Here is a 27517-nt window from a genome sequence, read left to right as displayed (position 1 = left end):
TTCATGAATCAATTAATAAAGCCAATTCGATCTTCAACGTTACTTGAATTTTGTTTTTTACCACTGCTATCAGTAATAATGAGTGAAAACTAACAACACATCATTAGATCATAGAACGTTAAATGCCTACAAAGACAGCCTTCTCTTGGATTCAACTATTTATTTCTGCCCCCTAACCTATTTCTGTTTTGCATTTTTAAAGAATATCCAAAAGACCAACCACTCAATTCCTTCAAAACAACATTGCCTGGACAGCCTTCTTTGTGACAATAAACTCTTCTAAGTAAGTAAGTAAGTAAGTAAATAAATAAATAAATAAATAAATAAATAATTTCCTAAATGTTCTTTATGATGATGATAATATAATCCCCAAAGTGTTTCTGTTCTAATCAAATGGCTTCTAAAAGATTGAGATAAAAAGATTCTAAAGAGCTAGAAATACAATGAAGGAAAAAAGGAATAAAAATTGAAACCAAGGAGCTAAAATTTTGTCTTACGAGATGGAATAAACATAAGATAGGAAAATATGGAAATGAAACTCTACACAAACTGATGAGAGTTTTTTGCCTGCCATACTGGTGAATGTGGAAAGTCTCCCAACCCACACAAAGGCTTTTGCTCATTTCTTTCACTGGCTATGAGAGACATCTTATAATAAGCAGCAAATCTAAAGAAGACTCCAAAAGTTTAACAACTGTTTTCTTGATGTCATGATACGGAACCACATTTTTTTCCCTTTAAGATGATGTAAAGTAATCAACAGAAGTACTGATTATTAGCAGTTAATTCTTCCCAATTCTCTTAAGTTTCATAGACTTATGCACCCCCACCTTAAAAATTAAATTGACTTAGTGTATACTAGAATTAGAACAGACTCCCTCCCATCTTTCTTCAGATTCATTTAACCTGAAGATATACATATCGCCACATTTAAATAATTCAAAGAATGAGTCAAGCAATACGCCGAGTATTTCACATGTGAAGCCCATTTCAGGACGACAAAGAAAACCCTTCCAGGTAAATGGCTTTCTTTAAATAAAGCCACCATAGTGAAAAAGTTCTTCATACCACTTATTCCTGCCCGTCCTATCACTTTCATAAGGAAAGATGCCTAATGGTAACTGAGCATCTATTATGTTCCAGACACACAGTCATCTCAATGTTTATAGTCATTTCAAGGCTGTCACAGAACATTATATACAGAAGATGATTTTTTTAATGTTGTTAAACAAATGAATGGAAAAGTAAATGATTTTGTACCAATATTACATGGCCTGGTAACAGTACCTTCATGCCTAGAAATGCTTCAAAATCTCTTTCTGTAACTCAGTGCCTCTCTCTAACTTAAATAATAGTCACATAAAATGCGTGTCAGAAAATGTGTATAATTATTGTCTATCATCTGTGTAGGTGAAATCCATAAAAAAGGAATATAAAGTAATATAGCACAGAAGTGGCATGGCTATACTAAAAAGAGTACATTTGGTTCTTTTATGAAAAACTGTCATAACAGTGTCAATGAGGAAAATACAACAGATATTCAAAGTAATTATAAATCATTGTGTAAAATAGAATGAAGTCTATGAACTCTTTTTTATTGTTTGACAATTACCACTTTGGAAAATGTGTTTCTTAACAGTTTATAAAAGTCGGTATGTCTTCACAATGATCTGGTTATTTTTCAGATGAAACACATTCTGAAACACTAATGGAAATACAGTATATGCTTCTGAGAAAAAGCAGATTTACATTTTTAATACTTTCTAAATGAGAATAAATAAGCTGAACTTCCACACAATTTACGTAAGCTCAATGTTTAATTATTAAGATACAGTTTGAGCTGTAAGTCATATAAAACTATGTTAACTCAACTAATAAAATAATGATTAACTCCTTCCCCAAGTGCCTAACAACATACTAGTACTGAAATAGCAGTAGTTTTTCACTTAGGGTATTTTAGCTTTGTTTGGTTTACTTTAAAATACCCACAGATACCTACAATTCTGATCAGAATCAAAGTTTTTTCCAATAATCACAGGGATTAAGCCATCCCTCTCATTTTAATGTTTTTAAACTATGTTGCTATAAAAATGTGATACTGATGACAGAGATCGGCTAATAAAAAAAAAAAAAACCCTTCGAGAATCCTCAATCCTCATCTATCCCTGCTTTTGCTATAGAGCAGCTGTGCCTCACACAGACTCACATGAATGAAAATATTTAGACGAGAAACCACCCACTTAGTTTATTTTCCATATGACTTTCCTGTAATTATTTTGTAAACTGTTCACACAACAATACATAAAAACATCTGCAAAAACAGGTAATTAATGTGTCAAGCCAAACTAATGCATTTTTTATGGTGTCCATGCTTCGTCAACTGTAATTATAACTCTTTTTTAAGCAAATGATGATGTGTTTGTTGCAATGTGCAAGTGGTTATTTTAGATGCTCTGTTTACTCTTCATACAATCTGAATATAAAACTCCACAGCTACTTTACCCCACATCAGTGCTTTACCTAGCTTTTTGCAGAAGCAGGAAAGTGGTTCTCTTTTCCAGGCTATAATTTCCAGTGAACATTTTTGTCATTAAAACATGAAACTCTCAACAGAAAAGTCGACACCAAAATAGCCAATAATTCAAGAAACATATGCCAGCAAATGATCCATCCAGACTTTCTTCCTCCAGCTGTAACCGTGTGAGAACACAGCACTTGTTGCCAGTCGGCTCCAGTTCGCTGAGCCTCCTGGGGGCATGAGAGGTTTAGAAGGTTCATTATTTTTTTTTGAATGTGTAATATTCATTCCGTCCAGACCACCAAACACATACATCTTTCACATGAGACTAACAAATGAAGAATTCAATCCTGCCCTAAGTACACTTCTTCATACTCAAGTTATCCTGCTTGAGTTCTAAATACGTGAAAGAAAGTCTTATCATTATTACTATTGTTATTATACACTAACAATATTGCATACAAATCATCCTCCTCAGATGGACATTCTTTAGGTCCAAGGTATGTGATCTCTAAAGTTCTGTTTCCTGAAATCTAAAATTAAGGAAGAAGCACAACCTTATAGTATTTTTTCCAGGGTCCCTTCTCTGTTTAAAAAAGGCAATTTTCTAGGGTGATTACCTGTAGCACAGAAAAACTGTGGTAATAAAGAACTCTTAGGAAACAAGGTTTTTCTGTTTATTCTCACAACCAAAATTTTTTAGAGTTAATGTAGAATTAGCCCTTTGAGGTCCAACCTTTTGTAACTATTTTCATACAAATATTTCGAAACTGAGCTACTCCATTCTTCCCCTGGATATCAGCTACCATGACATGCTACAGGTGGCTAATCAGCTTCTAAAATATACAGGTGTCTGCCTATCCCTACCTTGTTCCCAAAAAAGAACATGAGAAAAGTATTAGAGGAAATCAAATGAGTTTTCCAGCTGCCAAGTATGAGTTTTAGATCAAATGCTAATTCTGAAGAATCTGGGGTTGGGTCTAATCAAAACAGAACAGAGGCTGAGTATCCATGATGCTGGAATAGGAAACACAAGATCGAGACAAGGAAGGGGAACAAGACAGAAGCTTATTTATTAAAGCCAGGAATCAAACTAAGGGTCAGATTAGCAAGAAGTCTCAACACAAGAGTTCCCACTACTTACACAGCTACAAATATAATGTAAGAATGCATATAATTAATTTCAAGTGGCTAAACTGTCAAACTTTGGGGACAAATACACTGATGTCTGTGTGGAGTACTGATACACCAGAAAGGAGTCATTTTAAACCTGATACTTTCAGAAGCAACATTGACACATAGTGGCTATTTACTATACATATTTTAAGATTTCACTTATTTATCGCCTCCTCTAGAAGCCTTCCCAATAAGCCTTCTCCTTCCACTGGTCAAGTGCCCATTTATATGTATGTCTAGGATCATTTTCATTCAAAAATATTTATAGAGAATTTTCTATGTAAAAGCCACTATGCTAGAGGATACAATGAATGAGAAAATTCCTTGAGTTCAAGGACATTATAAGTAAACAAAGATATATTCATTCAATAAATTGCACAAATAATAATTTCACAGTAAATATGATAAGCTCTTGAAGCAAAACAATGTACAGTGATGACAAAGTTCAGGAAATCTATTCTGGTCTGAACAGAGGTGAGGAAAGGCTTTCCTGAAGAACTGTCATTGAAATTGAGACCTGATGAACAAGGAGATACCACCTGAAGAAACAGTAAAACATTCAAACAGAGCACAGCTCATGTGAAGCTAACACAGAAAAGACCCTGGTAAAAGAAGGCCACTGTGGCTAAAGAAGAGTAAGTGAAGAGGAGTGGTTACGGATGGGCCTGGGGAGGGAGGCAGGAGCCAAATCATTCAAAGCCTTGTAGACCACAGTATTTTTGGATGTTATCCTCCAAGCAATATGGGTTTAATGCAAGAAAGTGACATGATCAGAGTCCATTTTTAAAAGATCACTCAGGCTACTGGCTGAAAAATAATGGATTAGAATCCAGCAAGATCAGAGCAGAAAAATAAATTATAAAGTTGTTATCAAAGCAATGACAGAAGGTGGGACTTCCAGAATATCAGAGAGAGGAACTGGGGAAAACCACTCCCCAGACAAAACTAGTCAAAATTATCAAAAACAACAACTCTGGAAATTGACTACAGAGATACAAAAAAAATTGAGAAATATTTATATAAGAAAAAGCACTGAACTACAATAGAGAAGCAAGTGTGTTTTAACATGGAGCTACTCCTACCCATCCCGTAACCCAATGTGACAGCAGATGTGAGGATCAACAGTCTTCCAGCTCCTGGAAGGGGCTGGTCTGATTTGGATATCCACTGAAAAAGCTCCATGCTATTGAAATCAACAGCAAAAAATGACAACAGACAAGCCAAAACCTCAGCAGGGGAATCTGAGAAACAAGACAGTCATAGTTGCTCTGACAAGCTCCCACATATTCCTGAGGATCCTGAAAGTTACACATGTGCACAGAAGAGACCACAGAGGGCCACAGCTATCCACTCATTCTTGGTGAACAGGAAGCCTTGCAAAAACAGAAAATGAAAACCAGGGAAGACTTGCAAACTGCCTGGATTTTGAATGCCCTGACCCACACACAGAACCTCTTGGCAAATGACAGAAGCCTCACTGATTCAGGAAGTTTAAGCATAACCTCTAAACAATCATTGGCTGATGACAAAACAGAAACAACAACAAAAACAAAAACAGCAACAACAACCAGCCCTGGAAAGTAGGGAGGAGAGGGTACAATCTAGAGTTGCTATATTATCTAAAATGTCAAGGTTTTAACAAAAAATATGGAACATGCAAAGAAATAGGAAAAGCATAGCATCATAAACAGAAAAAAAAAAGGAGTCAGTAAAAACTGTCTCTGAAGGGACTCATGTATAAATCTTAGGAAGCACTTCCAACAATTATTATAAATATGTTCAAAGAACTAAAAGAAACCATGTTTACAGAGTTAAAGAAAGCACGAAAACAATAAATCAACAAATACAGATTAACAGTAAAAACACACAAATTGTAAAAAAAGAACCAAATAGAAATTCTGGAGTTAAAAATTACTCTACAGCACACTGAGCTGATAGAAAAAAGAATCAGCAAAGTTGAAGATAAATGAGTAGACATTAACCAGTCTGAATAAAACTGAACAATTAAAAAGGAGGGTACAGGGGGAGAACCAGACTCAGACAACTGTAGAAACCATCAAACACACTAACATACAAATTAATCCAGTCCGAAATACAGAAGAGAGAGGGGGAAAAGGAAAAAAAAAATTGAAGAAGTAATAGGCGAAAACTTCCCAAATTTGATGAACACTGATCTACATATCTAAGAATGTCATCAAATATGAAGAGGCTATAACAAATGTCAAGAAGGATAAACTCAGAGATCTACACCTAAATGCATAACACCAAACTGTCAAAAGCCAAAGCAGAAAATCTTAAAAATAGCAAAAGATAAACATTACTCATTACATACTAGGAGATCTCAACAAAATTTAACAACTAACTTATTATCAGAAAAATGAAAAACAAAATGCAGTGGGATGGCATATTCAAAATGCTGAAAAGGGAAAAAAAACTGTCAACCAAGAATCCAATATCCAGAAAAACTATCAACAATGAAGACAAAAATAAACATCCCGCATAATAGATGAGAGAATTTGTTGCTGGTAGACCTGCCTTACAAGAAATATTGGGGGGAAAAAACAGAGAGAGAAAGAAAGAAAAGAAAGAAAAAGAAAAAAAAGAAACAGAAAGAGAGAAAGAAAGAAATGAAAGCAGATAGTCAAATCTAAATTAAAAAATAAAGGCACCAAGGAAATTACTTAAGTAAATTTTAAACAGATAGTATAAATATATTTTTTCTCATTTCTTCTTCTAACTGGTTTAAAAGACAAGTAAACTTAATCAGTAATCGTAAAACTGCACTGTAGGACTTATATACAGATGTAACATATATCACAAAACTAGCAAAAAGTAGGACAGGAAGGGAGCTATGCTAAAGCAAAGTTTCTCTATATTACTAGAATTAAGGTAGTTTATTCTAAAGTGGAATGCTTTAAGTTAAAATACTTACTACTGTAATCTTCAAAAAAGCCACTACTGAAAATAAAAGGTCAAAGTGATGTAACCCAGAAAAAAATGGATAATAAAGGTACCGTGGAAAAATAACTACTTACCACAAAAGGTGGCAGCAAAAACAAAAAAGAGATGAGACATATAGAAAATAAACACTAAGACAGCAGATTAAATGTATAAAGATTAAACATGCCAATCAAAGAGACTATAAAACTAGATTAATAAAATCTAGCTACATCCTGTCTATAGGAGACATACTTAGATTCAAAGAAACATGTTGAAAGTAAAAGGATGAAAAAACATATAATACAAAAAGTAATCATGAGAGAGGTGGAAAGCTATACTAATATCCAACAAAATAAATTTTAAGAAAAAAATTTTGCTAGAGACAATTAACAAATTGTAATATTAAAAGTCAAATTAATCAATGATGTAATAACTCTAAAAAATCATGCCGCTAATAAGAGAGTCCTAAAAACAGAAGCAGTAAAAACTGAAAAATAAAGGGAGAAACAGACAATTCAGTATTAGGCAGAGCTATCTCAATAACTGCTAAAACAGAGACAGAAAATTTGCATTCATTTTTGAAATATATTTTCACTGGATATAGAAGTCTCATTTGACAGGGTTTTTTTTAAATTTTCATATGCTAAATATGTTCATCAGTTGTCTTCTTGTTTATATTATTTCTGACAGGAAATCTGGTATCACTCTTATCTTTGTCCTTCTGTTCATGTCTTTTTTTTTTTTCCTGCCTGCTTTTAAGTTTAAGATTTTCTAAGATTTTCTCTTTATCATTGGTTTTGAGCAATCTGATATGCCTTGGTGTAGTTTTCTTGTTTCTTACCCTTGAATTTGTTGGGCTTTTTGGACCTGTAGAATGTTTTACTCACATCTGGAAAGCTTTCAGGCATTACTGAGTTTTGTTCTGGGATGGTTATGCTTCTTGCAAGCAGTTTGATTGGGGTAGGGGGATGGGGTCTTGCTTCTAAGAGTTGTCAGGGTGGGCCTAGAGCTAACCATTATTGCACACTACTGGGGCAAGACTTCTGAGTATTCTCCCTAGTTCCCCACGACTGAAGTTTTCAAGATTGCCTGCTAGGGATACTATTTTCAGCCCTGTGTGAGTGCCAAGAATGTTCCCCTTGATCCTTTTAGGGAATCTTTCCATGACTGTGGGTAGCTTCTCCACAATCATGCACTAATCAGTACTCTGCTGAATATTCCAGGGGACACTGCAAATCTTTGCACAGTCATCTCCTCTCTAGATAGAACACTAGACATCAGGCAACGATCTCACAGGCTCTAAATACAAACTCTAGCTTTGGTCTTTGTGGACTCTTAGATTCATCTCTTCAACTCAGAGGTTTTGCCTTGATCCACCTGGCTTCCCTCTTCCTAAACCTCAGCCTGGAAACTCATGACAGTAAGCTGGGCAATCATAAGACTCATCTCATTTGTTTCCTGTATCTCAGAAAACACTGTCCTTCATTACTTAATGCCCACTGTTTTAAAACCACTGTTATATATACTTTGTCTGGTTTTTTGGTTGCTTCATGAAGGAGAGTAAATACAGTCCCTACTACCCAATATTGGCCAGCAGAGGAAGTCCTAGTTTTAATGTGGCTACTGGAAATTTTTAGATTATACATGTGTCTTACATTATATTTCTATTATACAGTGTTACTGTATATAGTCACCAAAATTATGTAATGCTGAAATCAACTAAGAAATCAGGGTATGGAGCCTAAGAAGTTTGACAACCAAATCTCAATAAACTCCAACATCAAAAGGTCAAATGGGAAAGAAGGAGATGGCAAAGTAAACTTAGAAAGGTCAACCTAAGAAAGAAAATGAAGGAAAGTGTGGTGTCACTGGAATTTGTAGAAGAGGTTTAGGAAAGCAGAGGTTATATGAAACACTCACTGTAGATTGCAGATTGTGAGTTAACAAAGGAACCTTAAGGATAAGTATCATTACTGAGGGCCCGTTAAGATTAGTAACAATGAATTCATTTTGGTTAGCAACCTCTGTAAACCAGAATTAACGGAAATTTATGGATACTTCAAAAGAAGTGGCTAAATTAATCCACAGCTAGGGATTTGCCAGCTGAACAGCCACATGTAAACCAATGAAGTTAGAACATTCCTTCACACCATACACAAAAATAAACTCAAAATGGCATAAAGACTAAAACATAAGACAGGACACAATAAAGCTCTTAGAAGAAAACATAGGCAAAACATTCTCTGATATAAATAATAGCAATGTTCTCTTAGGGCAGTCTACCAAGGCAATAGAAAAAAAAGCAAAAATAAACAAATGGGACCTAATTAAGCTTATGAGGTTTTGTACAGCAAAGGGAACCATAAACAAGACAAAAAGACATGGGAGAAAATATTTGCAAACGATGCAACTGACAAGAACTTAAATTTCCAGAATATACAAACAGCTCGAACAACTCAGTAACAACAACAACAAAAAAAAACAAAAACACAAAACCCCAATCAAAAAATAGGCAGAAGACCTAAACAGACATTTCTCCAATGAAGACATACAAATGGCCAAATAGGCACGTGAAAAGATGCTCAACATCACTAATTATCAGAGAAATGCAAATCAAACCTACAATGAGGTATCACCTCACACTGGTCAGAATGGCCATCATTAAAAAGTTCACAAACAATAAATGCTGCAGATGGTGTGGAGAAAAGGGAACCCTCCTAACTGCTGGTGGGAATGTAATGTGGTGCAGCCACTATGGAGAACAGTATGGAGATTCCTTAAAAAACTAAAAATAGACTTACTAGATGATCTAGCAATCCCACTCCTGGGCATATAACCATAGAAAACTCTAATTCAGAAGATAACATGCACCCCAAAGTTCACAGCAGCACTATTTACAATAGCCAAGACATGGAAGCAACCTAAATGTCCATCAACAGGTGACTGGATAAAGATGTGGTATATTTATACAATGGGATACTATTCAGCCATAAAAATGACAACATAACACCATATGCAGCAACATGGATATCCCTAGAGAATGTCATTCTAAGTGAAGTAAGCCAGAAAGAAAAAGAAAAATACCATATGATATCGTTCATATGTGGAATCTAAAATAAACAAAACAGAAACAGACTCACAGACATAGAATACAAACTTGTGGTTATCAAGGGGGCAGGGGCTGGGAAAGGACAGACTGAGATTTCAAAATTTGTAGATACTGACAGGCATATGCAGAATAGACAAACAAGATTACACTGTATAGCACACGGAAATATATACAAGATCTTGTGGTAGTTTACAGCGAAAAAAATGTGACCATAAATATATGTATGTTCATGTATAAGTGAAAAATTGTGCTCTACACTGGAATTTGACACATTATAAAATGCCTATAACTCAATTAAATAATGTTTAAAAAAAGATGCGGTAATGTATACAGTGGAATACTACTCAGCCATAAAAAAGAACAAAACAGTGCCATTTGCAGCAATATGGATGGACCTAAAGATTATCATTCCAAGTGAAGTAAGCCAGAAAGAGAAAGAAAAATATCACTTACATGTTGAATCTAAAAAAAATGACACAAATAAACTTATTTACAAAACAGAAAGAGACTCACAGACAGAAAACAAATTTATGGTTACCAAAGGGGAAGGGCAGGGGATAAATTGGAAGTTTAGGATTAGCAGATACAAACTACTATATCCAGAACAGATAAACAAGGTCCTACTGTATAGTATAGGAAATTATATTCAACAGCTTGTAATAACCTATAATGAAAAAGACTACATAGATATATAAAGCAGAATCACTATACTATGCACTAGAAACTAATACAACATTGTAAATCAATTATATTTCCATAAAAAAAGAACTGTTTTTTAAAGCACTTGAGTATGTATCATTACGACTGCAGAGACTAGCCACATTCATAGAGCCTGAACATGTTCTAGAACCAACCCTACAATCCTGCTAGTAAAAGTGACTCAAAGGAAACCTAGAAGTATATGTGGGTTTATGATTTCTCCAGAAATTCTATTCCTCACCATGGGAAGGGGGAGAAGAACAGTCAAGACCCACTAAGAGACCCAGAATGATGTAATACCTTAGCACACTAGGTCAGTTTTTAAAATACGTCTGGATTATCAGAGAGCCTAGCATACATGAACCCAGGGATGGGGTAAAACTGTGAAAAATGGCTTGGTATTTTTTATTATATCATTTACCATGATGAAAATTGCAAAAGAAGGTTTGTATCTCTCAGCTAAGTAATAACATTAGAAGGAGTCTCACAAGTCAAAAATATCAACAAATTTGTCCAAGAAAAATTAGGTATCAACAGCATCCAGGAATTCTTTCCATTGTGAAAGCCATAATGTATGCAGGAGATTTAAATAGAAACAGACAGGGGAGGATGAGGAGGGGAGGGGAGAGGAAGGAGTCTCATTTTGAAGGGCCATCCTTCAATTTTATGTTTTTACAAAAAAAATATTTTATATTCACCATCACAGTACTTGGTACATACAAGTAATAAAAGCTTGTTGAATGATCAACTGAATGGATAAATGGTTGAAGGAGCAAAGAAATAAATGGGTAGAAGGAAAAAGAATAAATACTCAAAAGTTAAAAATATTTAATACCAGAGAGGCTTGAGTTTCCATTTTTAAAAGCTAATCTAATTAGGGAAGCTATTTGTGAGAAGTAGCATGGCATAGTGGAAAGAAGACAAGATTTGAACTCAGAAGGACTTAGATTTAAATCCTGGCTGAAAATTGTATTGGTTTGTGTCATTGAGCAAATTGCTTACTTTATCTAAGTCCTAGTTTTTTCCACCTGTAAAATGGGGATTCCAGTATTCACCTTACAAACAAAATAAACCAGCCATGTTGGCACCTATAACAAACTAAACAAAACCAGCTCTCAGATCAACTCTGTAATTCATAACGTAGGCCACAGATGGGTGTTACTAACAATGCTCGCCATCTGGTAGCTTCCTGTTTTAAATAATTATTCTTCCTAACTAGGTGCCAAGCTTTTAGAATCATTATATTAAATGTTTGCACCCTCTAAATTTTGGTGTCCTTAGAGAAAACCCAGTATAACCAGCCATAGGTCAGCTTGTAGGTTTGTTCTGAGGATTAAAAATAATGTTAAGGAAAAAACCCTTCCACAGTGACAGGAATGTAATAAATAATAAATTATTTAAACATTTCATTAATACCTTTTTGTCATCCATTTGCTACTCTACACTATCACAATTATTCTAATGAGCCCACCCTATGAATACAGATTAATCATATCAGCCATTTGCAGAAATACATAAACAAGACAGAAACAACGGTTATGTACTGAAACATTCTCTTCAAAGATTCAAGTTGATTCCTTCAGTCTTGACCTTTGGATTTTCTCTCTTAAATCCATAAAAATCTGAGGACTTAGAGGAGTAGAGAGTATCTTAATTTCAAGAGCCATTTCTAAATTGACAAAGTAAGTAAAGTGTTGAATTCAAAAGGAGAATTCAAAGTTACCACTATCAAAATATGCTTTTTCTCTGCTGGATGGGCAAACAGAACTGCTGCTATTATTGTGTTCTGCATCTAGTCTCAGCTGTGCAAATACCAGTTAAGTAAGAAAAACATCAAGCCATCTTTATCAGATCTATAAACAACCTAGATAAATTCCTTTAGGATGAATAGTTTAGTCAGGATGAATGATTAGTATCCAGAACAACAAAATCTGAAAACTCATAAGAACCCCTGTACAAAACACTTCTACTTAGCTCTGGAAGATTATTTCTCTGGATTATCAGATATCTAGAAAGTTATTTTATTATAAAGCATGCCAATCCAATCCAAGGTCACAAGTAACAATTCCTCCAGCAAGAGTTAAATTAAAATGCCTCATAGGTATAACTAGTTACAGTGATGTCTCAGTAAGTTTCTCCAAGGAAACATCTCTTCTGCTCATAAAAGTCAAATTAGCTCACAAGCTAGAGCCCCCAATTTCCCCACAAATTAAAGAATAAAGCCCATTATCTCAATATCACACTCAATGGTGATAAGCTGAAAGCTTTTCCACTTTTCCTCTAAGATCAGGAACAAGACAAGTATGCCCACTTTTGCCACTTTATTCCAATAGTATTGGAAGTTCTGGCCAGAGCAATTAGGCAAGAAAAAGAAAGAAAAGTCATCCAAATCAAAAGGAAGAAGTAAAACTGTCTCCTTTTGTAGATGATATGATAACAGATACAGAAAACCCTAAAAACTTCCCCCAAAACTGTTAAACTAATAAATCCAGTAAAAGTACAAGATACAAAATCTATATATAAAAATCAGTGTGTTTCTACACACTAACAATAAATTACTAGACAGAGAAATTAACAAAACAATCCTACTTATAATTGCATAAAAAAGAATAAAATACCTAGGAATAAATTTAACCAGGGATGTGAAAGATTAGTATGCTAAAAACTACAAATCACTGATGAAAGAAAGTGAAGAAGAAAAAAACAAATGGAAAGATATTCCATGCTCATGGATTGGATGAATTAATACTGTTAAAATGTCCATACCACCCAAAGTGATCCAGTGATTCAAAGCAATCCTTATCAAAAAGTCCAATGGCATTTTTCACAGAAGTTTCTAAAATGTGTATGGGAACCTCAAAAGACTCTTAAAAGGCAAAACAATCTTGAGAAAGAAAAAAACTGGAGGTATCACAGTTCCTGGTTACAAAGCTATAGTAATCAAAACAGTATGGTTTTGACATAAAAAAGACACAAAGATCAATGGAACAGAACAGAGAGCCAAGAAATAAACCCATGCATGTATGGTTAACTAATTTTCATCAGAGAAGCCAAGAATATTCAACAGGGAAAGGATAATGAAAGGATAGTCTCACTAAATGGTGCTGGGAAAACTGAGTAGCAAAGGAGTAACACTGGATCCCTATCTCACACCATACACAAAAATCAACTCAAAATGGATTACAGACTTGACTGCAAGGACTGAAACCATAGAACTCCTAGAAGAGAACATAGAGGATAAGCTCCTTGACATCAGTCTTGGCAATAATTTCCTGGATTTGAAACCAAAAGCAAAGGCAACAGAAGCATAACTAAACAAGTGGGACTACATCAAACTAAAAAGTTTCTTCTGCACAGCAAAGGAAACCATCAACCAAATGAAATGGCAACCTATCAAATGGGAGAATTACTTATAACTTATATATCTGTTAAGACATTAATATCCAAAATATATATAGAATTCTCATGACTCAATAGGAAAAAAAATTAATCTGATTTAAAAAATGGGCAGAGGAAGTGAATAGACATTTTCCCAAAGAATATACAAATGCCAAACAGGTACACGAAAAGGTGTTTAATATCATTTATCATAAAGGAAACCCAAATCAAAACCACAGTGAGATACCACATCGCACATGTCAAAATGGCTGTCATCAAAAAATATCAAATGTTGCAAGGATGTGGAGAAAAGGGAACCCTTGTACATTGCTGGTGGAAATTTAAATTTGTGCAGTTACTTTGGAAAACAATATAGAGGTTCCTCAAAAAGTTAAAAATAGATCTATCATATGATTGAAAAATTCCACTTTCAGATATATATTAGAAGGAAACAAAAGCACTATCTTGAAGATGTATCTGCACCTCCATGACATACCTGCAGTATTATTTATAATAACCAAGATATGGAACAACATAAGAGTCCATCAACAGATGAATGGATAAAGAAGATGTGGTATATATTTACAATGGAATATTATTCAACCACAAAAAAGAAATTCTTAAGGGCACTATGCAAAGTGAAATAAGTCAAAGAAAGACAAATACCATATAATCTCACTTATATGTGGAATCTAAAAAGAGCCAAACTCATAGAAACAGAGAACAGATTAGCAGCTGCCAGAGGCAAGGGGAGAAGGTGGTCAAAAAATACAAACTTCCATTTATAAGATTAATAAATTTGAGGGATGAAATGTACAACACGGTAACTATAGTTAACAATACTGTACTGTATATCTGGAAGTTGCTAAGAGAATAGATCTTAAAAGTTCTCAGCACCAGAAGAAAATTTCTAGCTATGTGAGGTGACATATATTAACTAAGTTTACTGCAGTAATTATTTCACAATACATGCATATATCAAATAATTATGTTGTACACCTTTAGTACTATGTCATATGTCCAATATATTTCAATAAAACTGGAGGGGAAAAAAAAATTTTTAAGAATAATGTCCATGTGTCTGTTAGGTGGTGACTGGTATACTTACTTGCAAATAGAATCCACAGACTAGAACCACTGCCTGGCCATTACATTTAACACATAGTTAAATCCATAACCATGGGACTGAAACAGAGGTTATTTTTTACATTTTGGTTAAAAGTGAGAATTCTGTGATTGTGGTTCCCACAGTTTGTATGAATAAAATGGATAATTAGTCAAGTATAACTTTTTAGATTTGGTGGCATATTAACCATAAAAACCAATCCAGGCATAAATGGCTATTGTGGTTTCAGAGAGACAGGCATAAGATAAGTAGGAAAAACATGTTTAAATAATAACATTCCTTAAGATAGAGATCTACAAGGTTTGGTATTGAGTTCTAGAGGAGAAATTTAATTCACCACCATAATCACAAAGTAACTAACTAAATGATTTTTTTGTTGTTGTTATTTGCTGATATGTATCCACAATTCTGATTCTGAAGCAAAGATTTTCATTTTTCTGGTGCCATCAAGTGGTAACATTATGAAGTGTTCTAAGGTTAAATGCAAATAATTTTTAGACACAAAAATGTTTCACAGTGATGTGTTTTTACATATGTCAATTCTGTGTTTTAGCACAAAATTATATAAAAAGAAACGGAAAAATATCAGAGCCAACTGTTTGCAACTCATTCCCATTTTAAACTCCCAACCCGAAATGAGAGAGAAGACAAAGAAAAAGGAGTAGATCATTAAGACCAGAATGCTCTACTAGCAAGCAAAAACACCCAAGACTATGAAACTACTTGAAAAACAAAAATTTACATCAGTCAAACCATAACAGAAGCTCCCTCCTGACACTCCATTAACATGGCAGTAAAAAAATTATTTTTAAGGCAAAATCTTGCAAAAAACAAAGAGACTGAGAGGGAATATAGTAGCAACAAACGTTTAGCAGCTAAAAAGTAGAAGAATGAGTGGTTCCTGACTTGGGAAACTCAAGGAAGCTGTATGACTTACATAGCACTGTAAATCTGTCCAAAATTTCAGAAACTGGTGGTATTAGGTAGCTACAGAAGTGAGTGTGATGGATGAAAACAAGAGAATTCATCAAAATCCTGGTTAAGAAGTAGTTAGGACGCCACTACACACACTCTTTCTTCCACTCCATACAGCCAAGTATTCATCTTTACACCACATTAGAAGACTGAAAGGTTTAAGGTCTAGGAAGAGTAAATAGAAGGCTTCCAGACTACAGGACACCAGGCATAGTGAAGCTGGGAGTATTTTAGTAAAAAAAAAAAAAAAGTATTAGTAATCCAGGAGAGTGTGGTCATCCAAATGGGACTAACAAGTCAAAGATCACAGAACAACGACAATGATGATTTTCTGGAAAGAAAACCACTGGAAGAAGGTCCTATCAACCTTTGATTACTGTGTCCAGAAAATCATGTAACAAACTGCAGTATGCTTCAATCCGCTTCCATAAGGAAAAGGCAAGATGATAAAAACTGATGCTTAAAAAAAAAAAAAGCTTAAGTTCTACTTACAGACATTCAGCAACATTCAGCTCTACATGTCCCTTATTATCCCCATTTAATTAGCGGAGAATTATTGCAACTAACAAAATCAGAATGGCAGACAAATCCTAGAATCCTTTACATTCTTAGTTTAAAAGCCTATTTCGTCTTGTCTCTTCAGGACACTAAGAGTAAATGCACTAAAGAATCTCTGTAAATGTTTCGGAGAGAGGTGAAGGCTGGTGAACACTGCCCACATCAGAAAAAAACATCATTATTCATACAAGAGACTCAGAAGCTTGATTTTAAATTCCATTTTTGTTGGTTGATTGATCAGAGTTAAGTATCTCTGATACTGTCTTCCATCTCACATAACTAAAAGCAGATATCCACATTTGGGTAATTTAATCTTCAGTAATGTCTCCTTTTCAGTCTTGTTTTTACACAGGACTATACACAAGAAACAGTTATATGTATATACCTTTTCCCCGCAACCAACTTAAGACCATGCCAAAACACATTAATACAGATAAAATTATACCTTGAACACCTTCTAGGAGTAAATCAACTCCCTTCCTATAAAAATGAGAAGCAGCTTCATAGTCATCTTCTTCTTCCTTTTTTAAAGCCAGCTTTATTAATTCTCCTGCTTTTTCCAAATAATCTCTCTTGCCAAGCTTGGATTTTAAACTGCCAGGAAAGAGGCTACGACTTTCCCGTTCTTCTTCTGTTTTGTTCTGTTCAATATCAGAAGCAACAGCCCCTAGTGCTGAAGAATCCGAAGAAAGACTGAGACCAAAGGTTCTAATGGGAGAATTTTGATTGGAAGCCATTCCATCATCCAACTCAGCAAGAGAATCCACATCAACAGTAAGAGATACCAGATCACTGTCACTGGAGAAGCCTAGAAATACAATCACAACAGTAAACAGATATTAAATTGAGAATCAGCCAAAAGAATACAAATCACACTGACTATTCATTTTTTCATACTACCCAAGTTAATTAGGAAGGCTGTAATTTACTGATGGAAGTCAGTGTCTAGCAATTTGTTTCAGTTTAGTTCATTCATTTTTGCAGTCTCTCTACAACTCTGGAAGACAATTTCCTTGCCTTAATTATCAAACTAAACTGAAGACAGTCTTTATCTAGCCTTGTTGTCAAAAAGAGCCACAAGATCTTGTAAACTACTCACAGAAGGCAGATGCTTGTACACACAGCTGCTATGAACAACAGCATTATGATTAAAAGAGTAAGAGCTTCAGAGTAAGACAAAAAGAAGTGCTTGACTCCCAGATCTTAAAATTTACTGGTGAGCAACAGCAAGTTACTTAATAATATTAAAGCAGGGCTTTAGATGCAGACTAGAGTTAATACACATAATAGGCTATCATTAAATTATAAATATTATAGCAACTGCATAATAATTAATTAACTATTATATAATGTATCCTCACAGGTGTACTTCTAAGTAACCATCCATATCTGGAAAATATATGTCATTTATTTTTTTTTTAAACTGAATTTTTAGAAATCCATGTTTCAGCCTCTTCTACAGGTTTGCTTTTTTTTTCCCCCTCCACAGGCTTTTTAAGAAAGCTCTGGTCCATGTTTGCATCTTAGTTTTCTGACAGAAAATGAATAATGGTTCCTACTGAAACATTTAGGAATGAAAATTACCTCTTCCATTTCATATAACTGACTTCATGGTAAATGACCTTGAACTACAATAACTGTTATTAAACTTTCTGGTCTTAGGACTTCCCTTTACACTCTTAAAAATAATTGAGGACCTCGAAGAGCTTTTGCATATACGGACTATAACTATAAATATTTACCAACCTTGATATTTAGAAAGTAGACTGAACGTTTAAAATTAAACACTGAAGCACATTACATGCTAACACAATTTTTGTAAAAATACCTATATTTTTCCAAAACAAAAAAAAATTTACTGAGAAAAGTGGCACTGCTTTAGATCTTTGAAAATCTTTATTAACAGAAAATAGCCAGATTCTCATGTCTAATTCTGTACTCAATCTGTTGTCAGATGTTGTTCTGGTTGAAAAATTTGAAGAAAATGTCACATACAGAAGTAATTGAAAATGGGGTGAATATTTAAGTAGCCTTTTAAAGTAACTGTGGATATTGGTTTTTTGATATTACAACAAAACTTGACAAATGGTAGTTTCTTGGTTTAGTTTTCATGTGAAATATAAATTCTTGTCAATGAAATTTCTGTTTCTATTACATTCAAATCCATGGGTCTGTCTTACACACTGAATGGATCTTTTATCCATGCATGAGTTTGTAACATCACACCCTGGTCATTTTGAAAATATTAGCTCTCTGAGTTACACAGATCCTCCAAATGGTGACAGATTTCATTATTACAATATCTCTAAGAAAATCATATTTGTTACTTAACACCGCCAACCTCATCAGAAAATTCTTTAAGTATTGGGTAACTGTCAAGCTCAAAGTGGCAGATACAGGTTCTCTAAAATTCTAATTTGGGGTTGAAAACTTTTATCATTGGCAATAAATACTGTCAGTTGCTCTCTTTGAAGTGTCAGCTCACTTCATTCACTTTCAAAAGACATATCTGTTAAACGCCCAAGTGTGAATGATTTTTGTCAATCATTCTTTCAAGAAAAAATGGGGTCCCAAGAAAAAAATAGCTAGTTTATGGCTCAAATAACTGCACAAGTACTTCTCCTCCAGATAACCACGGTAGTGCAGTATGTAACGTTTTACGTATAGTCCACTTCATCACACAGAATTTCAAAAAGACATGTACCCAAGGGTTGAGATTTAATAAAATTAACAGTTTTTACTGCTTTATCAAGGACATTCCTAAATGAAATTAGCACTGGTCTCACTGTAGGTATGTGCAATGATTACTGTTACCATCTCATATCAGTGTCTTGATTCATGCTCCAGCACAGCAGTGCCACCCACCACCGATATTGCATCATCTGTGCAAATGTCAACAGAGAAGAAACAGTAAACAATTTCCTAGATTATAAACATTGTTTCTGCCTTGGGGATCCCCTAAAAAGATCTCAGGAATACCTGGGGGCTAAAGACCATAATTTGAGAGCCACTGATTTACATCACTAAAGAAGATTGCAAATAGGCTTAGGTAAAGCTTAGGTTTGGGAACAGCCGTGAGATCGGCAGCATCACTGAACACCGACTACCTGCCACGTTTCTCAGAAAGGAAAATACATTAAGAAAATGATCCCCCCAACCCAGGATCATATACTAAGTCAAAATTAAAAGTGGATTTGAGTATACAATTCTATACCAGGGGTCAGCAAACTTTTTTTCTGAGGGCCACAGGGTATTTTAGGCTTCGTGGGCCATACAATCTCTGTCACACTAATCAACACTGTTGTAGCACGAAAGCAGCCAGACAACACCTAGATGAAAAAGTCTGCCTGTGCTCCAATAAATCTCATACACAGATGTTGAAATTTGAGGTCCACATAATTTTCACATGCCATAATATTGTTTTGAATTCTGTCAACCATTTAAAAATGCAAAAACCATTCTTAGCTTGTAGGTCATATGAATACAGGTGGCAGGCCAGATTTGGCCCATGGGCCACAGTTTGTTAACCTCTATTATATTCTTAAATTGCTTACTTCATATCAAATAAAGTAAGTTAGCATAAAAACATTTACTGGCAGCTAAGCTCAAATTTCAAATCAGCTGTAGACACTACTTTGGCACTTTGTCAATGTATTCTGTTTTCGGAGTTTTGTTTTTTTTTTTTTCTCAAATCCTTAGAATGCCCATAAAGTACTAATAGTATTTTGTTCCCCCAAAGCAACAGATTTCATTAAATTCACAATTTCAGATGAAATTCACTGGACGTAGTGGGAATCTTTTCAATTCTCTGACATTTCAACTGTACAGACAGGATTTAAAATCAGAATCTTTTTATAGCAATCTGCAAAATTATTTATCCACTGTTTTGAGAAATACATAAACTTTACAAGAGATTTTTAAAAATTTTTTAAATATTTTATATATCCAATATAAATGTATTTCCTTAAATGGTATCATTATATAACCTGGTTCATTAAAATTAATAAACAAATAGACCAAAAAAAAGTGTTGTGGTTTCTACAGCTAATCACAAAAGAAAGGAAATACTGTTACAGATCTTTTGTCCGCTCTCTGGTGTCTTGTCACTATAACCTCCACATCATCTATCACACTGTACTGTTTCATGCTTTGCCTGACTTTCCTTTCTAACAAGAACAATAGTACCAAAGGGCAAGAGGGTAAAGTTATGTGTACTCAGTTTCTTGGCTTTTGACCACAAAAATCTAGTCACATAATCTTATTTCCTCCTACTTGTCCAACCTTATTTTATTACCATGATTAAATGAAATTAGAACAGAAAAGTAAGATCAACAAAATACCTAGGGAGAAAGTCAGACAGTAAAATAAAGTAATAAATAAATATTCTATACAAATGGTTTCCTTTTCAAATTTACCTAATTCTGAATGAGGAATATTTCAAAACAAGCAAACAAATAAAAACTAGCAAGTTAGGAAGAGGGATTTTTCTAGTCTAAACAGGCAAAGCAATAGGAAACAAAGAGAACTCTTCTGGTTTAACCTTTTTGGAGAACAGTTTGACAATGCATAACAGATGCAAAAAAAAGCTTGTATCTTTGGCCCAGAAATTAAGCAATTTATACCAAAAACAATCAAAGATGTGAAAAAAAAAAGATCTATGTAATCTATATATAAGAATATTCACCAAAGAAATCAGTAAAAATTTGGAAAAACCAAATCCCTAACAATAGTAGATTATGGCTCATCCCTATGTAAAATATTATACAGCTACTAAAAATTATGTCATAGGAGAACATTTAAGGCTAAAGTATTCATGTTCTATTAATCAAAAACAACAAACTGCAAAGCAAGAGATATATACTATAATTCTAATTTAAAAACACAAACACAGGAAAAAGGCTGGGAAGATATGCTAAATATTACCAGAACTTTGTGTGGTGGGATTACAGGCAACTCTTACCATATTTGTTGTAAGATGGCAAGCCCTTAAGGCTCTGTGTGAGAAGGATATCAAAGAAGATACAGCGAGGGCTCAAACTGGGAATTTGTTTGAAAATAAAGATTATGTTATACAGACACAATTTATAAAATGAGGGCCTCTATGAATCATCCAGCAGCCAGTGCCAAGGAATTTCTAACTTAAGAGAAAAGACAGAAATGATTACAAAGACAGATCTGTTTAAAGTAGACTAACCCCTAACACTTCTTATTTTCCTCCTCTAATTCTCCTCTTAAGATGCACCCTAATATACCCGAAAAGCCTAACCCTATCGTATTTCCTGAACCATACATTGTAACAAATCTAGTACTCTCTTGATATTTTTCTCTTCCAAATTTAAGCGTTTTCTAAATTTCTTCTTCTCAATGAAGAATTCCCCAACCAGCTCAAGAAAAATATTCCCCGTCACCACCTCAGGAATGAATACAAAGATACAGATAGAAACATGCAAATACTCAGTACCTGGTTTATTCACCTTATATCCTTAATAAATCTACTGAACCTGCTCAACTGCTTGAAATAAACCTGCTCAACTTGAAATCACAGTCCTGTCATTCAACCTGTTTTATACAAAGCTGCACATATAAATGTCACATGAAATGGATACTAGTTCCCTAAAAGCCAGGAAGTTAACAAGTAAGATAAAGAGAGCTGCAAGAAAGAGGGTCTCAGTTAGGGTGAGTAGGAAGAACACTGTGGATAAGGCAGAGCAACAACTGACGATACAGAGACTATTTGTCAAAAGTTAAACCAACCTGGAGTCATTCCATGTTTAAAGGGGCCCTCTGGGCCATCATGAGAGTAAAAGGTGCATCCCTTACCAACACCATCAAGTCAAAATCCCAAGCCTTTTCTGGAAAGGATGGGGGGTGGGGGGGAGTCAAAGGTTCTATGAAAGCGTTCTGCCTCCAGGTTCGTATCACAGAGATTCAAGTCTCAGGGCTATTAGAGGGCCCCAGGTGACTGGTTAAAAAGCAGCCACAGACAGGAGGGGTTTGTATAGCATCCCAGTTCACCTACCTACCCTCACCTTCTGTGCTTTGAAGTGCTCAGAGTAGGGCAGTATAGTGAAATCTGTCTAGGACACCAACTCTGAAAGACAGGCACCAGGGGAAAAGGTTGAGTTGCCACAGAATAAATCTTTATACTATAAACTATCAGAAATCTGTATTTGAAGACCATCTGCAAAAAGAGATCAGTTTCCTTTAGAACAACAGGTGGTCTCTCATGGCCAACTACATATAAAATACATGGCCTCATTATTATTAGCTGATAGCTTTCACTGAGCCCTGAGGTTCAAATATTGCCACAGTCAATGAAAGGGAATGTCTGCTTTTCCTAGTAGCAATAACTCAAGCTTCACACACAAAGCAAGACACCTAGCCAACAGAACAGAGGTCACCCTGAGGCAGAAGACGTGTGTATCAATCTCTATTAAGAAATAAGCCCTTATAAACATGATTTTAAATGAATACCTAAATCTAAAACTCGATGCTAGCTAAGATTCCTGTACTTGATTGCCAACTCATCATTCAGTAATAGCTATTGTTACTAAAAAGAACCATTCCTTTGACATTTCACATTTTCATAACGCCCTTGGGACATGTCTTTCCTTCACCTTTGAAAATTTATAAAAAGAACATCGAAATATCTACTGTACATTTGGTTAAAAAAAAGAAAAAAGCTCAGAAAACAACACATCAATCACAATTACAACCGTAATACTGTTATCTTATCATGAACAACAAAGATGTCTGAGTTGGCTTCCATTTCTGCCTAATGAATGTTTTATGCTGCTGCTCTCTACAATCTTCTCTGCAAATCAAACCTGTTACCAGCACACAAGTAGCCCACACTGAGCTTCCTGTATCTAATACGTATTTTCACTACCTTCCCCTCTGTAAAATTAAATCTCTATTCAAAACATAGTTCTGTGATTGTTATTAAGTATCTAGAATACTTTGACTGTCTAGGGCACCTGGCCTGGCCTCTCTGAAATTCCAATTTTTCCCTGTAAAAGAAGAGACTTATCAATATCATTCCCAAGGTTCCTTCTACTCTAAAACCCATTCCCACAACATATCATGAATTTTTTGTTATTTACCCCTCCAGCCCCTAAAGTCTAATAACCACCATTATCCTCAATAGTCCCAGAGTTGCTAAAGGTCAATATTTATAATTTGTGTCATTTGTTTTATATGCACACATACACACAATGACACATTCTCATTTGTGCTTATCTTGAGAATAAGACCTTGTTCTTTTTTTTTCTATTTATTTTAAGCTTTCCCACCAAAGAAGATTCAACTAATAAGGGATAGTGAATAAAAGTTAAGCAGATAAGCACTTACGAGAAAAAGGAACTTCAAACTGAATAAGCACACTGTAACACAATTCAGGAGGGCCTGGAATTATCCCAGTAACAAGATTTAGAGTTCTCATGGTGCCACCTAGTGGACATTTGCACTAAATTCTACTTTAAATTTAATTTACTTTTAATTAGGCTTTCCATATTTTGTCATCTTTGTGCTCATCTATGTAATGGAAAGACTTATTACCGTGTCATCAAATAAATACACAAATCTTGAACTGAAAGTGATTTTAAGAGATCCTGATTTTAATAGACCAGCATAAACAATATTCTCAAAATGTACATCTTATTTACTCTAAAACAGCTAATTCAAGACAACTTAACATATCCTTTCTTATGCCTACAATTGTTACAGTGAGCACTTAGGGAGTTCTTACTCCACAATTTATAGGCAAAAAGAAAAAAAAGAAAAAGAAAACAGGTAAATTTGGCTACTCCAAAAGACATTTAAGAATATTCACTCTTCAAAATTAATCAAATTGTACAACTGAAATGTGTAGTTTACTGTACAGGAATCATACCGTAAGAAAGATGTTTAAAGAAAAAAGAATGCTCACTCTTATGATATGCAACATATAAGAAGGTGATCTCTCAATTTGTATTTGTGATTATGATCACCTAATTATTTTCTCTTATTGGCTGCATACACCTGGAAAATGTCCCTCCCAAAACTGCAAAGAAAGTAAAGCAATGTATTAGGAAGAGGAAATGACACAGGTTACCAGATGAGCCTATACCAACATCAAAGGCTCCCATATCAAGGCCAGCACGGCAGTAAAGCAGCCTACATCCTTCCCACGGGCCAACAGATGAGGGAAACATGTCAAGCAGCTCAATTCCCATGCACCATTTTGGTCAGGTTTCCACAAATGTCACAGTAACTTCATAACTAAGTTTAATTCAACAAAAAGATGGAATTCAAGAAAGGAAATAAGATGTTAGCAATCAATTAGATCTTCTTTCATCTTTGAGAAAATATATAGTTTAATTTCCCCAAACAAAGGAGGTAAAGAGTAACCAGCATTTCATTTTAAAAATAAAACAGTATTAACTTTTGATCTAAAAACCTACCAAATAATTTTATAATTTTCAATTTCATATTCAATAAAATAGTTTTAGAGGTTAATCACCAAATTATTGGTTTTATGAAATCTTAAATGGGTTTCCTCTATTGCACCATACTATCAGATAATGAAATTTTTTGAAACCCACTAATCCAGTTCTTTATGTTCTCCTCGGAAAACTTTCTTTCAAGGTAAATTAAGACCTGTTGATTGCGTTTTTATGGTCCTAATAAAAATAATGATCACTTAGCCTCCACATCTGTTCTCCGATAGGTGATATACTTGCCATGTCAAACTCTAACGGAAGGACCTCGACACAGCAGACGATGCATTAAGATTTGCCCCCCTGGCTCATCCCACTGGCAAACTAAACCACAAGTATGAAAGATGAATCTGCCTTCAAAACACCATTTAAAATACTGCACTCAGAGGGGTTGTTACAGAGTGAATCACCTCCTCACATTTTGGCTCTAAATCCAAATCACAAGCATTTGCCACTGCCACCCCTCTACGACCTTCCATTTCACTGTGTACCTGTGGGGCTTGGCTGGCTGCCGGCTTCCCTGCTCTGTTGCTACTAGAGGCCCTCTCCATTGGCTGTCTCCAGGGTTTGCAGACCTTTTGGTGTGAAAGTAAATCTTCCACTTGCCAAGTATGCCAGACAATCTAATGATATTTAAAATTCATTTCTTCTCTCAAATAGCAGTGAATTTGCAAGCTGTCTGACACTCTGACCTGTATTTGTCAGCACAGTATCTTGTAGCAGGATTACTTAGCCCGGCATGAGGGCTTTTAAAGGGAGGGGGGTAAAAAACATAAGCATTAACAGCATGTTTTCATTCTTCATGGATCACTGTGCATTTTAGAGATGGTAGTATAGTTAGATAACTAAACTATGTACTGAAAGGACAAAATCTCAGTACTACTTTTAGGTATCTGAAGTCTTTTTCTGTGTTTTTCACAGAAATGTTACCCCCAATTTCTTTCATAAAAAACATATTCCTAAACAATAACTGCTTCCAAGGAAAATTTATCTTGTTGAAACATCAAAGATCAACTCTGACACAACTGCTGTAGGGAGGGTGGCCAGTACACCCAGTTTGCCAGAGCAGTCCTGGTTTATGCTTGTTGTCCTGGAGTCCTTATTAATAGCATCTTCTTTAATTCTCAGTTTGGACAATAAATTACAAGCTCATTCCAGCTTAGGTTATATCTTCTTTTAACGTTAATACAGCCATTTTTTTATTCTGAAAAGTCTTCCATATTTTAGAACACCATCCCAAGAAAAGTCATTCTTAAATAATAGCGTTCGTCCCCTTCTCTCTCAAACTAAAGCAAAGGGCAAAAGACCCCTGGCATCACTACCATCCATGATTACCTTATACTAAAACAGGCTCCTGAGACACCCTTCTCTCATCATGCCTGACTGCTACTTAGGTAAAAAAGACCTATTATGGATGTCAAAGAATGTATCTATTTCCAAATCACATACCCTTCAATTCCTGTAACAAGAAACGGAGGGAAAAGAAACATTTTGTAATTACCAAGAACTGTACTCCCTCCCCACGGAATACTCTCCCACAAATCTTTCTAACTCTCCTTCTTGTCCTCTCTTGAACATCACCAAGTCAGCAAATTTTGCAGGCAGAAAATGCCCTCTCCTTCTTTCTCAGGAGTAGTGTATCTCTGAGGCAACAGTCAGATCAACAGCCAGCAAAGTCACTCTCCAAGGAAACTAGTTCTAGAAACAGAGACATCTTGGGATCCCAAGCAGTGATTAGATTTTCTAAACCTAGCAAGGATCTCAGATCAAAATAGGTCATGGAGAATAGATTTCCCCCCCCAAAAAAACCTGATGGATTATAAAGTAAAATTACTGTCAACAATGTTTTCCTATGACCTTGGATAATTCAAGATGGCGTCAAAGGTACTGAGGACCCAATGGAGACCCCTGGGCCTAAGGCCCCCTATACATTACACAGAACACTGGGTATTAGTTCATGGACTTTGCTTTCAAGTCAATGGGAGCCATCATGAAAATCAAAAAAAAAAATTTAATTACTTCTCAATGTGGTAGCACCCAAAGAAAAATAAATTTTAAGTGCATCATCCCACACCATGGATGGGAACTTGCTGCTCCTACCAAAACAAGATGGAATTTACTGCACTAGATCTATGTCAATGCGTCTGTCAATGTATGACATCAGTACATGTCCCCGCAAACACATCACTGCGATGAGATTATGCTGCCTCCCCTGTTAGAGTCATAAACCGTTCTCCTCTACCATAAATTCTTACTCGTGAAAGAGATCAACAAACACTACCTAGCCTATGATTTTTCATTTATATAAACCAAACCTAAGCCACCTCAAACAAATCTAATTACCTATTTTTAAAGACTCTTCCCACCCATGCCCCCAAATCTCTCTCTTTTCTAATTCTAAAATCTTTCCTGGAAGAAAACTAGCTAAGGAAATTTAAAGACCAAAGTGTATCTATTTTAACTCTTCACAGAAATTCAAGAAGTAAAACAAGAGATTAAGCATTCTTGAATTAAAGTAATTACAAGTACAGAAATTGCTTTGGTTTACACTCATGTCATTA

At 35.0% G+C, this 27517-nt stretch overlaps 1 protein-coding gene and 1 long non-coding RNA gene across 13 annotated transcripts in view; one reads left to right on the top strand and one right to left on the bottom strand.

Annotated features, from left to right (window-relative positions):
- RPS6KC1 (ribosomal protein S6 kinase C1) overlaps positions 1-27517 on the bottom strand; it is a 141611-nt gene that overhangs the window by 74265 nt on the left and 39829 nt on the right. For 4 of the 5 annotated variants that reach the window (XR_012063509.1, XM_006198767.3, XM_072948525.1 and 1 more), the window contains one exon: positions 16925-17287. The exons of the other annotated variant lie outside the window; for it this stretch is intronic. Coding sequence is in view for 3 of the 4 variants with exons in the window: in XM_006198767.3 (XP_006198829.1) it covers positions 16925-17287 (363 nt within the window). In the remaining variant the exon portion in view is untranslated. The remainder of the gene's footprint in view (positions 1-16924; positions 17288-27517) is intronic. 5 annotated transcript variants of the gene reach the window in all.
- LOC140688738 (uncharacterized) overlaps positions 1-27517 on the top strand; it is a 42441-nt gene that overhangs the window by 4327 nt on the left and 10597 nt on the right. For 5 of the 8 annotated variants that reach the window (XR_012063513.1, XR_012063517.1, XR_012063515.1 and 2 more), the window contains 2 exons: positions 203-283; positions 896-1017. This is a non-coding gene — a long non-coding RNA (uncharacterized lncRNA). Of the gene's footprint in view, positions 1-202; positions 288-895; positions 1018-27517 lie in introns of all 8 variants that reach the window. The other 3 variants (XR_012063514.1, XR_012063512.1, XR_012063516.1) reach the window with 3 other exon arrangements.

Source organism: Vicugna pacos, chromosome 23 (genome assembly GCF_048564905.1).
Source record: "Vicugna pacos chromosome 23, VicPac4, whole genome shotgun sequence".
In the NCBI taxonomy this organism is placed as follows: domain Eukaryota; kingdom Metazoa; phylum Chordata; class Mammalia; order Artiodactyla; family Camelidae; genus Vicugna; species Vicugna pacos.
Note: the sequence above shows the minus strand (reverse complement) of the source record. Positions and strands in the feature narration are given on the sequence as shown.